Source organism: Equus caballus, chromosome 17 (genome assembly GCF_041296265.1).
Source record: "Equus caballus isolate H_3958 breed thoroughbred chromosome 17, TB-T2T, whole genome shotgun sequence".
Lineage (NCBI taxonomy): Eukaryota > Metazoa > Chordata > Mammalia > Perissodactyla > Equidae > Equus > Equus caballus.
This window is the reverse complement of record NC_091700.1, coordinates 23619604-23635410: the sequence shown is the minus strand read 5'-3', so window position 1 is coordinate 23635410 and position 15807 is coordinate 23619604. Positions and strand designations below refer to the sequence as shown.

Here is a 15807-nt window from a genome sequence, read left to right as displayed (position 1 = left end):
GTTAGCTCAGGTGCCAATCTTAAAAAAAAAAAAAAGTAGAAGGAAAGAAACAATAAAGATAAAAGCAAAAATCAAAGATATAACAGAAAATAAAAAACCAAGTCCACAATGAAATAGGGACATCACTACAGAAGCTATAGATGTGAGAGGATAATAAGGGAACATTATGAACAATTTTGTGCCAATAAATTCTACAACTTAAATGAAATCGACAAACTACACAAAAAATACAACTTAAACACAAGATGAAATATAAAATCTGAAGAGCTCTCTATCTATGAAGGAAATAATAGCGGTTGGTGAATTCCATGAAATACTTAAGGAAGAATAACTACCAATCACACAGAAACTCCACAAGAAAACAGAGGATGAAGAAAGGCTGCCTAACTTGTTTCAGGAGGACAGCACAACCTTGATACTAAGGACAAAGACATTACAAGCAATATATTTACAGAACAATACCCTTCGAACTCATAGACCTAGAACTCCTTAATAACACTCTAGTAAATCAAATCTAGCAATCTACAACCAAGCAGAGATTATTTCATGGATACACAAATTAGATAAACATTAAAAAACCATCAATGTAGTCTACCAATGTAACAGAATAAAAGAGAAGAACTATATAGTCGTTTCAATACATGTAGAAAAAAGCATTTGAATAAATTCAATACCATTTACAAAAAAATAGAAGGGAATGTCCTAAGCAAAAGGATAAAGCTGGTGGCCTTACATCACCTTACTTCAAATCTTGCTGTAAAGCTAGAGTAAACTGGTATATTGGCATAACGATAGACAAAGAGATCAAGAGAACAGAAAAGAGGCCAGAAATAGTCCCACAGTTACAAAGTCATTAAATTTTTTACAAAGATGCCAAAGGAATTCAATGGAGAAGAATCTTTTCAAAAAATGATGCTACAACAATTGTACATTCATATGGGGAGGAGAGTCTTAAATCCTATATTGTACCACAAACAAAACTTGAGTAGATCATAGGGTAAAAAGTTAGGTAAAACTATAAAGCTTTTAGAAGAAAACATAAGGAAATAGCCTCACAATCAGTGAGTAGATAAAGGACACAGAGAAAACAAGAGTCATAAAAGGAAAAACTTAGTAAATTAGACTTCATCAAAATTAAAAATTTCTGCTCACCTTAACTGGAAGAAGCACAATCAAGTACCCTAAAAATAACCTTTCCTAACTGCATTTAGAGTTATTAACATACATAAAAGAATGTCTGTTCCTGACGTGAATGGAGTTTTGTTGTTTTTCAAGCTTTTTGTTAAAGTATAACAAACAGAGAGAAAGCACATAAACCATAAGTGCACAGCTCAGTGAGTTTTCACACATTAAACCCACATAACCAGTCCCAGAGCAAGATCAAGAAACAGAACATTACTAGCATCCTGAAAGCTCCCTTTATCTGCCCTTCCTGTCACTCCCTGACCCCTCCCCAAAGGTAATCACTACCATGACAGCTAACATCACTGACCATAATTAAATGGATTTTAATTCTTTAGAACTGCCTAGAATATACAGAATAGCAGATGTTGAAGAACTGACAATTAATGTATAGATATCTTGCCTCAAGAGTCAAGAGTTTGAAAAACTTATCAATTAAATGAAATACAATTTCCACCATGGCATATACCTTTGGTTAAGAATACCTTCCATCTCAGGCTATTCTTGCCTCATGGACGTAGTTCTTACATGTCCTCCAACACCTGGAACCTTCCTTGATTCTCCAGTTTACATGTATACCCTTCTCCCATTCTCTACACAATTCTATCATAATGCTTGGCACACTGTTCTTATTAATATAAGATTTATGAGTCTCTTTCTCCATCAGCATGTTAATACTTAAGGCCAGTGACCCAGACTTGTTCTACGTCTACCTACTCTACTTCCTGTCAACAAGATACACAATAAATGACTGTTAATTGAAAACCCGGTTCTATAGAATCTGTTAAATGAGTCAAGTTATTTAAATTACTATCTCTAGGTCACATAGCCTATATCTATGGGTAGACAGAAGGGCTGAAAGCAACAAAAACAAAGATTGTAATATATATTCTAGAATATTCTGATTAAAGCCAGAAAAAACTAATTTGGACCCATAGTTTTACAACAGCAAAAACTGAAATAAAATCTCACTGAAGCAATACTCAGTTAAAATGTATGAATAATTATTTAATAATGCATTAACATGAAGAATATTTTCCTTTGGAATCAAAATGAGATTCTAATTACCATATGGAAAGCTATGCTTCCAAAAGAAAAAGACATATATTTTTCCATGCTCAAATGAACAGATACAATGAAAATCAAATAACACAATCTCATTTTAAGTTGATATAAGTAACATTAATTTCATTTTATTAAAATAGAAATAGTAATTTTATATGAACTAAATGCCACTTTTATTGCACTCGATGAAATAATAAGAACAACTGGACCCTTGAGGCTGGCCCAGTGGCATAGAGGTTAAGTTCATGTGCTCTACTTTGGCAGCCCAAGGTTTGCCAGTTTGGATCCTGGGAACAGACCTACATACCGCTCATCAAACCATGCTGAGGTGGCATCCCACAAAGAAGAACTAGAAGGATATACAACTAGAATATACAACTATGTTCTGGGGCTTTGGGCAGAAGAAGAAAAAAAAAAAGAGAAAGACTGGCAACAGATGTTAGCTCAGGACCAATCTTCCTCACCAAAAAAAAAAAAAAAGAATAACTGGACCCTTAACTATTTAGTGACATTTATTGGAAAATATCTATTTATAAAAACAACTGAAATTGACTTAATCCCAAATAAGTGAATTTATATAGAAGTTTCTGCTAGCACTACATGCCACCTTTACTTCTCTTTAAAAAACAAATACCAGGGGCCAGCCCCGTGGTCGAGTGTTTAAGTTCGCATGCTCCACCTTTCACAGCCCAGGTTCTCACCAGTTTGGATCCTGGGTGCAGACATAGCACCACTCATCTAAGCCATCCTGAGGTGGCATCCCACATAGCACAGCCAAAAGGACCTGCAACTAGAATATACAGCTATGTACTGGGGGGCTTTGGGGGATGAAGAAGAAGGGAAAAAAAAAGACTGGCAACAGATGTTAGCTCAGGTGCCAATCTTCAAAAAAAAAAATTTCAATAATACTTGCTATGAAAAATATTTACCAACTTTCAATTAATGTGTCTATGTGACAAACACAATCCTGAGACCTATATAGTTGGCACTCATAAGTCAGTTGATAATAATGATGATAAAAAGAGCTTCACTTACTGCTATTTCTCTACATGCCGACATAGAGATCCCGGTTCCTTCTATTTGTTTTAAAGCATAGTCTTTATCATCTTTCCTGTAAAAACAAAGTTATTTTAATATACAGACAAATCTAAATTTATGTGTTTTTAATAAAATATAAATCACGTATTTAATACACATTTGACATCTTTCACACATAATCACATAATGTCATACAGAAAACTTTTTTAGATAATCAGGTCCAATCCCATTATTTGATGAGAGAAGTTAGATTCAAAGGAATAAAAAGACTTGTCCAAGGCTCCACGGTTATTTGCAGAAGAGAAAAATTCAAAAATAGAGCTCTTGACTTCCTGTAACAGGTTCTTCCTGCTCTCTTATACATATGCTTCCTCTCTATGTATGCATGTGTGTGTACGGCACACACACATATAAAACTTACTTCCTAAAGCCCATTTACATATTAGTGGGTCAAAAAAATTAAGAAATGAATGCATCACTAAAGTACAAAAAAGTGATTATAATTTACAATGCTATAGTTCTCGTATCCCCAAATACCATCAAAGAGATTCACTCAACATGTGTTTATGGAGCACTTATTATGTTTCCAGTACTGTGCCAGGTACTGCGGATACAGCAGAGTTCCTTCTTCTATGGAGCTTTCTGTGTCTACTGGCCTAGACAGACAAATAACTAATCTACTAGAATAGAATATGATAAGTGCTATGATAGGGAAACTACAAACCACAGAGGTTACCCAAAAGTTACTTTGGTGGAGGACCCAAGCAAAGACTTGTCAGAGGAAATATCTAACTGAGGCCTAAATGGCAGTCTCAAACTTTCTGGACTCGGGACCCCTTTATTCTCTTAGATAATATTGCGGACCCTGAAGAGCTTTGCTTGTTGTAGCTATCAATATTCAGCCGATTAGAATTTTAAAATGGGAACTTTTAAAAACATAGAATAAAAAGCACACAACCATTAGCCATCAGAGCAACGGCATCATCACGTTATGTCTGTCACCTTTGAAAAAAATCCACTGTACCCTCATGAGAATCAGAGTGACAAAAGCAAGTATCATAGCTCTACTAAGAAATTAGTGTTGACCTTGCAGACCCTCTGAAAGGATTTTGGGGACCCCTAGGAGTTACCACATCACACTTGTAGAACTGCTCATGTAGGGTGTGTGCATGTGTGTGAGCGTGTATACGTTGAGAGGGCAAACATAGTGTGAAAGCACATGAGGTGAGAGAAGAGCATTTGAGGAAGAACAGATAAGAGTAAACAACAGGAGATGAGGCTGGGGATATAATTAGGAACCAGAACATAAAAGTCTTTTTACTCCAAGAAAACAGGAAGCCCTCCATTAAATATTTTTTAACAAGAGAAAAAGCAATGATATTTTACTTGGGAAAAATATCTTTGGCTGCCTTTTGAATGCTTAGAGGTATAAATAAGGACAGGAGGCAGAGAGACCAGTTGAAAGTAAATAGCATTAAAATCACTCAGGTGAGGAGGGATGATGGTGGCTACTGCAGTGTGCTTGCTACAGAGAGGAGAGAAACTGCAGAAGTGAAGCAGAACCTACAGCACTTGGTGACTGAATACTGGGGGTACAGAAGGAGAAGTCAAAGATAATGATTTCTGCCTCTGGCAACAAGTTAAGGACAACACTATTCACTGAAAGAAGAAACAAGCAGGAGGAAAAGATTTAAGGGAACAGGAAGATGACACTTCCATTTTGTGTAGGTTGAGTTTGCAGTACTTGTGCGACACCTAAGTGGGGGTGGGAAGCTGAATAAACACGTCTAATGCTCAAGAGAAAGTTGAAGACATGGATTTACTGTAATCAGCATATACACAGTAATCAAAGCCATGAGAGAAGATGAGATGAGACCGAATAGAAGGACTGTCAAGAAAAAGATTTCCAAAAAGGAGAGAATAGCAAATAGTATCAAAAGCTGCAGAGAGGTCTAGTAAGGTGAGGACTGAGCAGTGTCCAGTGAATTTAGCAATGATCAAGTCACCAGTGGATAATGGACTAGACAAAAATAGTTGCAGTGATGTAGTGGCAGTCTGTGTTGCAGAAGGCTGAGGAACGAACGGGGCATAAGTAAACTGAGATAATAAATGTAGGCTATTCCTTTGAAGGAGAGAAAATAAGGCAGCAGCTACAATAATACACAAGGTTAAAGAATTATTATCTTTTTAAGACGGAAGAGATTTGAATATGTTAAGTACTGAGAGGCAGAACCCAGAGAAAAGGAGCTACTGATTTAGAAGAGGGAGGGAAAAATTAAGAGAGTAAAGACTGAAACACCGTGGAGAAATTACACTCAGAGCTAGAAGGAGAAATACTTCTTCCATTGTAATAAGAAGAAAGGATATGGAAAAGGATAGATACAGGTGCAAAGCCGTTGGTTCAGACCCAAAAAGCTTGGGGAGTTCTCGCTTTGGTGGATTTCATATTTTTCTGATGTTGAAAATGAGGTCATATACTAAAAGTAAGGGCAGAGGTGGCAGAGCTGGAGATCTAAACAGAGTGAAGGTTTGACTGAACAAGTGAATAACTCCTTATAAAATCAATTCATTTAAATCCATTTAATACTTTATTATTTTAAATTATCTTTGTTTTTACAACATATTTACACCAAATCCTTAGTTGGGAAAACAAATCCCAATTACTTCCTTATTTTTTTGAAAAATGATTTGTTTTATGACAATCAGCTTTACAATATACTTTCTAGTAAAACACCATTGGCACTCATTATATTAAAAATACATTAAGAATATTTGTACTTAATGTTCACCAAGTCTGAATGATTTCTGAAAGACTTAAAGAAGTTAAAGAGGGTAACACAAAATAAAATGAAACTGGGGACCAGAATTAAGTCTATTACACACTTTCATGTACATGGTACTGATGTAACCAGATGGCTCCCCAGGAGTGGAACAGATTCTTTCATATCTACTATTTGAGGATAACACCCTAGACTTGAGCCCTCTAAAGTGAGAGTGGTGGGAATGGAAATAAATTAAACCAAAGACTTACCTGTTCACCTCCTTAACAAGAACCCTTGGACTTTCTCTTATGGAAAAATGGCAAAGCTGCTGTATGAAAATTTCTTCTCAATGAGCTAAAAAATTCTAATCTGCCAACAGTCCTCTCTCCTATCCCAAGTAATTACATGTGTTATATTTTATAAAAGTAAATTATTAGAAAGAAAGGTGAAATGAGAGAATATAAAAAAAACTTTAAAAATGTCTGATTACCAAAAAGGTAACCTCCTCTTGAAAATCACCTAATATAATTACCATCATAATATAACAGTGCTTTGGGGTTCACAGAGCACATTTATTTATCTCTCCATCCACACAGATACTTTTTAGTAAAAAGGGACGCTAGAGATGAAAAAGATTTGTTCCCTAGTTTCAGTGAGGATCCAGCTGAAGTAGTCAGATTATATAAATAAGTAAAGGCAATAGAGTGTGCTAAGTACTATAAGTAGAGAGGATGATCAAGTATATCTTGAAGGGCTGAAGCAAGAGGAAACATTCAGAGTCTTAAGACTTAAGTTTGTTAGGAAAGGAGAGAGGGGCTGGGGAAAGAAATCAGTAGTTACATGAGACATCCCAGGAAATAGGAAGAGCATGTACAAAACTACAGAAGCACAGAGAGGGTGTGGTATGCTCAGAGAATAGCACAGAGTAGCAGTAGCAGTTCGATACCATTGAAACAGGCTGACAGCCCTGAAGACGGACGGAATTTTGGAAATAGGCAGAGGTAAGATGGGAAGAGGTCTTTCATGCCAGCTGTCTCCTAAGAAAGGTGAAGAGTATATGTACTTCACTTCAAGGAGTGTACAAAGCAAGTAAGTATGACAAGAAAACATCACATTTAAAAATAATAAATAAAGCTGAGAGAAAGCGTGTTACGTGAGAAGACCAAAGAAGAAGATAGTAGAATCATGATGAACACTCGCCTTTAACAGATAGGAGGAGTAAGGTGAAAATACAAAATGGCTGTAAAGGAATGGTTAAAAAAATAAGTGGTGCTTTGGAAAAACAGAGTAGTACTGAACATACATATCAAACTTTACTTCCCTCCTAAAATCCTACTAAAACTGTGGTAAAGGGAATTTTTTAAAGGCATTAACCCATTAGGATGAAAAATGGGAGAGAGGACAGCAAAAAATTTGGAAACAAGAAAGTAAGTGAACAAACAGTAGCTGACTAAGAGGATCCAAGAAAACTAAATCAGAAGCTGACAGTGAAGAAAGCTGAGAACCAATTAGATTTACACAGCAAAATCCTCCAAAAGCAGAGAATAGAGAGTACAAGATACCTCTGAGAAGGAGAATTGGCTGGATCGAAGACAAAATTGAAGAGAGATCCTAGAAAATAGAAGAATAAAACAAGTAAGAGAAACCTAAAAGAAAAATAGGAAAATTGGAGAACTAGTCCATGAAATCTAACCTACAAATAAGCAGGAGGTCCAGAAAGAAAGAACAGAGAAAAGAGAGGAAGAAAACGTATGAAGTAATTCAAGGAAACTTCCCACGGGACTTTAAAAATCCCTGAAGTACAGGGTTTGTATAAACTGGAAGGGTCCAATGAGTTCCCATCAAAAATGGATGAAAATAAACCCACATCAAGACACCGTATTTAGACATTTCAGAAAAGTAGAGACAAGCAGTAGATTTTTACAAGCTTCCAGTGAGGATGGATAATGGGCCACTTAGAAAGGATCAATGTTACTCAGCATGAAAAAAAAGAAATCCTGTCATTTGTGACAAAATGGATGGACCCTGAGGGCCCTATGCTAAGTGAGATAAGCCAGACAGAGAAAGACAGAAACCGTATATCACTTATACGTGGAATCTAAAAAAGATGAAATCGTAAAAACAGAGTAGAATGGTGGTTACCAGGGGCTGAGGGAATTGGAGAGATGTTGTTTAAGAGTACAAACTTGCAACCAGTAGATAAAGAAGTCCTGGAGATGTAATGCACAGCATACCGATTACAGAAAACTTCACAGTTGCTAAGAGACTATATTTTAATCGTTCCTACCACAAAAAAGAAATGATAATTATGTGATGTGATAGAGGTGTTAGCTAACGTTATGGTGGTAATCATATTGTAATATATAAATTTATCAAAACAAGCTGTACACTTTAAACTTACACAATTTTATATGTCCATTAAATTTGAATAAAAATAAACTAAAAAAAAAAAAGACAGACTCAGGACTCAGGATACCTTTGGATTTCTGAACAGCAGTGCTGGAAGCTAGAAGTTCTAGACTAGCTCTGTACCGTATAAAACCATGAAGTATTGATCCTACTGTCAATAGATGTTGTTTGGAGTTTAAGCTCTGTGTAAAAGTCTGCTCTGGAGGATTATATTGTCAGCTGCAATGACAGGAAAACATAGAGTAGTCAATCATATCACGGAGCTTGCACCAGAATGTAAATCAGTGCACTGCTTCCTTCATGGGAAACTTATGTTTTAGGGAAAAAACAAAAAAACAGGTGAAATAATCAATGTGCTTAATTATATACTAAAAATTATGAATTACATAAAGGCTAATGTGTTAAATTTAAGATTTAATTATTTTGATTATGTGATAGTGTGGAAGCAGACCACAAGCAACTGTCATTGTATGCTGAGGTATGATGGTACTGAGGGGAGAAGGCCTGTGAGAATGCTGGGCTACAGCGTGAAATCTTAGTGATTGTGCAAGATAAAGCAGTTTGGCTCCACGCTTGAGAGATGTGAACTGAACAGCCTAACTTGCTCTACTGTGATATTTTTGGTATTTTCAATGATCTTAATATTTCCAACTAGGGAAAAAATGCTCTTAAATATATATTATTAGGCCTTAGCTATATTTTAAGTCATTTTTAATAAAATTTATTTGAAAAAAATTAAAGGTTCTAATAATTATGTTCTTAATGCTGGATTTTCAAATATTGCCTTAAACTATTTCTAACCTTTGGATACCATGTATTATATTATTTAAAACTCCTTGATTTTGCCTTTTGTGAACTTAAGTCCCAAAATCAAAATAATAAAACTGATAAGATGTCTTTTACACCTAAAATATCTTTGGATTTCCTATTATGAAAATTCTGTTCTCTCCAAATTGATTATTTGACAAATCAAGAGTTCCGTCTTTACAGATTAGTTAAATACAAATAAAATATATCAATTATATATGTTCAGTGATTATGTACTTTAAGTTGAGACAAGGCTGACTCTTCTCATGTTCATATACAAAAACTGGTACAATAACTGTTTCAAAGTGATTTTTGTGTCTAGGTTTCAACATCTTTGTCAATCAAAGACAAGCATGGTACACTTGATGGTAGAAATCAAGAGGCCATGAGGTTTGTTAAAGTTCTCACTGTTCACTCCCTGGGTAATCAATGACTGAATTCCTATAAATTAATTGTGTATTATATGTCAATAGATGAGCCATTCATTTCCATTCATAATAATCTTCCAGAGCTGTTCGATCTAATCACTGATGGAAACAACTATCTTTCTTGCTAGACACTTAATCAGCTCTACATGCTCTCAGATTGGGTGACTGGCTATTTTTGAAGCATCAACAGGGAAAGACTGCACTTGAACTCCCATGGAAATGACCTTGCCATATTCTGTTAACAATTAAAAGAGCAGTAAAACTCCTTGGATCCATAGCTCTCAATTACAGTGACACAACATGATCTTAGAGAATGAGACAGCTTCTACCCAAGACCTTTGGACCAAGCAGCACGAAAGAGAGACAGCTTCCACTCAGGACCCAAGAGGGAACAAGATCTAAATGGCCAGAACCAAAGATTACCATGCTTTAATTTGCATGCTCTTATGTTTTTTCCCCAAGCTCTTTTCTTTCCTCTCTGCTGGTTTAAGTTTCTGAATTGTTAACAGACACTTGTTATCTCTTACAATAATACCCATAATATTGCTCTTTGCATCCCTAGCCACTCCTTGTATGAGTCCAATATCTGGCTACAATTTGCTTGTCATTTCACAAAAATGTACGAACAAGCCGATTGTTGAGATTGTAGCCACCTTCTTTTGGGTGCAACTCAGCTCGCTTTAGTTCCTGGGCAATTACACTCAACTACTAAACAACTCTTTAAATAGTAAACTAAAAATAGTAAACAGGACAGACAGCCCCTATGATGCCAAACCTAGGAAAGTTTCTATCTACACCAAAACCATACTTGGAACTTTGGCTCTTGGCCTAGAAGTAGACTGCAGACTCTGTTAATAATCTCTCAGCATTTGTCAGTGTTACAGAGCTCAAATCTGATCTCCAAAGTCTTAGATGTGCACAGTCATTTTTGCTTTGGATGATTCAATAACCTTACAAAAACAAAAAGTATATGTAAAGAACTGACGTTAGTCCAACAATAGATGAGGTTCTCTGAATAGTGTTCTGATCAACAGAATTCTGGCAATAGTGAAGATCTGGGTTTCACAGAACAATGTTATGAACGGCTAAATCCAGCCAAAAAGAGGGACTGAGAAAGTGAAAATAAGCCCCACTGATAATCAGGTTGTGATACTCCTAACAGATTAGTGGCAAGGCCAGTAAAACGGCAAACCAGAAATAAAGTTTCACCCAAGGCCACGCTACAGCTGAAAAATTACTAAAATGGCTCTTTTTTCAGTGATAACTGCTTTTTTACCAATGAGTCCCCAGCTGTGTATCACTCCTACCTTGAACTGAATGCTAAAATACCCAATTACCAAACTGACCCCACTTCATGACAATATCCAATCCAGAGCTGGTCTACTGCCCTAGTCTTTCCTTAGAATCAAGCGTTCAGCTCAAGCCCAAACCCTACCAAGCCTTTGCCCACTTCCTCTTACTGAGACACCTCAGTAAATTCCTAGGTATATGCTCTCCCTTGCCACAGCAGGCTAATAAACTTTGTTTGACAACAGGTGCATTCCTGATGGCCTTTATCATTCATTGTGCCCAATTATCTTACGTGCATTAAAGCAAATTGAAATAACACTTCCTTTGATTTAAACTGGGGTAAACTCTGAGAGAGCACATTCTAGCCAGTCACGTTATATTTTGCTTAAAATCCCTTGTCATATTAACATCTTCTGTTCTTTTGATCATTCCGACAAATGAAATCCACAAGTTAACATTTTAGTTAATGATATAAGCTTATTTAAAAGATTATTAAAACTACTAATTCTAGATTTGAGGGGATTTCTTGGCAATTTGGGGGGAGGTCCTGTGCTTGACATTGTTATAGCCCTTGATAGGTAGCTGTGAACAAGACAGGCCCACCAAGAGTTACTTTCAAGTTTCTTGGCAGCTCCAGATGCCAAGCTCCAAGAAGTGACAAAGCTTCTTGGAAACCTAGCAATGAATCTCTCATCTGCATTAGCTCATGGAATTCAAGCTAAATTTGTTGGCTCTCATATTTCAAATTCATCTTTACCTTGTTTGGAGAAACAGCCATGGAGAACTTAAAAACATTTCTAACCTTGGAGGTTGGTCCTTTCCTATCTGTTCAGTTACAAGATTACAGTAATGATCAGATATCACTAAATGTGGGGGTTTCCCATCAAAGTAAACTACTTATCAATCAATCTCTCTTACATTATATTTCCAAAGTGTCATTTTCCTGAACACCACTCTACAGCGAATAAAGTTATATTTATTGCATCTTGACTTTAAGAACCATATTTTGACATTGGGTCATTTATAATCACTGTTTTTCTCCTTAAAATTCATGCTAGAAGAAACGAGCAATGCTAAAAACAGAAACTAATGTACAATACTACTTTTCCCCCAAATGGTTGGTCTTTCCTGCTATTTCATATATCCGCCTAATTCATTTGTACTTGTCCTCAAACATTTTTTTCCTTAAAAGTACTATTACATCAGGCAAGTGAATACACCTGAACATTTCTTAAATTTCTTAAATTTCTTTCTACCCTGTCAACAATACTCCATAACTGAAAAGAATGTTATGAATGCTCATTGTTGAAAAAATAAACAGGATGAGATCTGAAGTCATTACATTACAACTCTGACTCTTACATGGAGAAGCTTTATTGCACCATTAGTAACACAACGTTAAATCTGAATTTATAAAGAAAAATCTGGCCACAAAAGTTTTTCAACTTAACGAAATTAATATACATCTACTCTCTCACCCTTGAATTTTATTTTTATTATTTCCAGTATCTTTTAAGACTAATATTTAACACTACTTAATGGTTCTCACTTAAACTGGTGAAAATATGGAGGAATGGCAACCCTCATGCATTGTTACTAGGAGTATAAACTAGTATAAACAATTTAAAAAGCAATCTGAAATAGTGATATTAAGTATGTGTATCTCCTACATCAGCAAATTGCTGATTGTGTATCACAGAAAAGGTTTCACATAGTTGCAAAAAGTGTTAAACAATAAAATTAACAAGCTCTGATTAGACTAGACTTATGGAAAGATCATACAACATTAGCACACACTGGAAGGATCCAGACCGGAGGCAAGAAGGCTAATTAGGAAGCTACTGTCAATAACCCAAAAGTCAAATAACAAGTATGAAAACTATAAATTTCAATATTTTCAATACATAAACAAACAGGGATGGAATTAGAAAGTGATAAACTCATCCTGGCTGTCTAACAGTAGTCACAGATACAGGTACAGTGCTTCACACGAGTTAAAAACTGGCAAGAAGAAACTTGCCTCTTTTCCCCTGTTTCGTTCCACCCATTGCCCCACCCCAATCACACATAAGGTAAAACGGGACAGAGTCTCGCTGTAATTAGGTAAATACGGAACATCGTACCAGAAGTGAGGTGGCCACGCAGAGTAAGAAAAGATGCAGTATATTTCAGAGTGGATGGGGGCTGCCAGCGGGTCTCTCCTCACAAAGCAAGGTCATGCCAGATTGGAGAAGCTTAAGTCTTGCAGCAATATTAATACTAACCTTTATATTTTGACATTTTCATACCATTGTGCAGAAACTTACTCTACTAGCAGATTTATAAGCCTGGTATTCTCCTAGTTCTTGAAGCAAATTAAGTGTCATCTGAGGAGAGAAAGCAAAGTCATTTCCCAGGCGTGGGAACGACATCTTTGCCTCCAACTTTCCAAAATACCAGAAAGCCCATTTCTCCACAAGTGAGTATTCAATAAATGTGACTTCCTGGCAGGCAGACAAGGTATGGGATTCCCACAAGATGAAGATAACATGTATCAAGTGCTTTCCATACACCAAGTACTATACCAAGCACTTAAATACATAAATACATGTTAAATCCATGCCACACATGCTCTGAAATTATGTAAAGTATGTATTTTACATGTATGTAGTTATGTAGAGAGAGCATAGATGCTTTCTCTGTACAAATAATTACGCACACATAAACATATTAAAAATACATATGTGAATACATGCACTTAAATATGTACATACATGTGTACATTTATATATCTGCATATATAGAGATATACAGAGATATAATACAGACATACATGCAAATATACGTGTGCGTGTATGGAAGGAAGGAAAAGGAAGAAAATAATTTTTAGTATGGTTAAGTTACTGACTGCCCACAGTACTATTTTAACTCAGCTAGCCATGAGAACAATTTTATAGGCGTTGCATGAAGAAAAACTGATTCAAAGTTACATAGCTTATGACAGAAATTGCACTTTGTATGGTGAATGTTGTTTAATAATGACTTCACAATAACATATTATCATACGCCATTTTACATACGAGGAAACAATCATTTAGAGCTACTGTTATCATATACTCTATGAACCAAAAAAGAAGACTGACTCTTCAACAAATGGTGCTGGGAAAACTGGACAGCCACATGCAAAAGAATGCAAGTAGAGCATTATTTTTTCCCATACACAAAAATTAACTCAAAATGGATTAAAGACTTGAAGACGTGAAACCATAAAACTCCTAGAAGAAAACAGAGGCAATACACTCTTTGACACCAGTCTCAGAAGGATCTTTTCAAATATCATGTCTACTCGGGTAAGGGAAACAAAAGAAAAAATAAACAAATGGGACTTCATGAGACTAAAGAGCTTCTACAAGGCAAAGGAAACCAGGAACAAAACGAAGACAATCCAACAACTGGAAGAAAATATTTGCAAATCATATATCCGACAAGAGGTTAATCTCCAAAATGGAGAAAGAACTCATACAACTCAATAACAAAAAAACCAATAACCCCATCAAAAAATGGGCAGAGGATATGAACAGACATTTTTCCAAAGAAGATATACACATGGCCAACAGGTGCATGAAAAGATGTTCAACATCATTAATCCCTAGGGAAACACAAACCAAAAACTATAACAAGTTATCACCTCATACCTGTTAGAATGGCTATAATCACCAAGAGAGGATGTGGAGAAAAGGGAATGCTCATACACTGCTGGTGGGAATGCAACCTGGTGCAGCCACGATGGAAAACTGTATGGAGATTTCTCAAAAAATTAAAAATAGAAATACCATACGACCCAGCTATCTTATTACTGGGTATTTACCCAAAGAAGTTGAAATCAACCATTCAAAGAGATTTATGCACCCCCTATGTTCATTGCAGCATTATTCACAATAGCCAAGAAGTGGAAGCAACCCAAGTGCCCAGTGACTGATGAGTGGATAAAGAAGATGTGGTGTATATATACAACAGAATACTACTCAGCCATAAAAAGAGACAAGATCATCCTATTTGCAACAATATGGATGGACCTTGAGGCAATTATGTTAAGCGAAATAAGCTAGACAGAGAAAGACAAACACCACATGATTTCACTTATATGTGGAAGATAAACACATGGACAAACAGAACAGATTACTGATTACCAGAGGCCAAGGGGTTTGGGGGGTGGATGTAAAGGGTAAAGGGGCACACATATATGGCGAGTGACAAATAATAATGTACAATTGAAATTCACAATGTTATAAACTATTATGACCTCGATAAAATAATAAAAAAGAGAAGACCAAGAGACCTTAAAACAAAAGACTATCTGAAGTTTCAGGTTTTATTTGTAGCATTCACAGATCTACAATCTTCTAATTATATAAAGCTAAAAAACAGCAAAGAGGTGAAAATTTTAAATTATATGTAAAAACTATGATTTAACAAACTATACACTGAGTGGTTTGAAGCCAAGAGAAAAGGCATAATATACCACAGGAAAGGGGGAAAACATCAAGGATTATCAAAACCAGACTAATCTCAAAATGTAAAGGGAGTGGGAAAATGAATTTCCAACTAGCTCAGAAAAATGAGGGAAACATTTAGATTCTAAAAAAACTTTAACATCTCCTACACATCAGATAACCTTTGCTATTACTACTAGATTTTTTTATACCTTTAAAGAGCTAAATACTTCTAAATGACAATTGTCATACAAAACAATAGGTCATATCATTTTGTGAAATAATTGTATCATGTAATATGTCAGCTGATACAATTTTTCTAATTAAACATCCGTAAAATTGAAAAGATCACTT

At 35.7% G+C, this 15807-nt stretch overlaps 1 protein-coding gene across 20 annotated transcripts in view; it reads right to left on the bottom strand.

The window, feature by feature from the left end:
* The window catches only part of CDK8 (cyclin dependent kinase 8), a 124969-nt gene that overhangs the window by 59397 nt on the left and 49765 nt on the right, over window positions 1-15807 (bottom strand). For 17 of the 20 annotated variants that reach the window (XM_023621420.2, XM_023621421.2, XM_023621422.2 and 14 more), the window contains exon 2: window positions 3283-3358. The exons of the other annotated variants lie outside the window; for them this stretch is intronic. In XM_023621420.2, the coding sequence (XP_023477188.1) occupies window positions 3283-3358 (76 nt within the window). The remainder of the gene's footprint in view (window positions 1-3282; window positions 3359-15807) is intronic. 20 annotated transcript variants of the gene reach the window in all.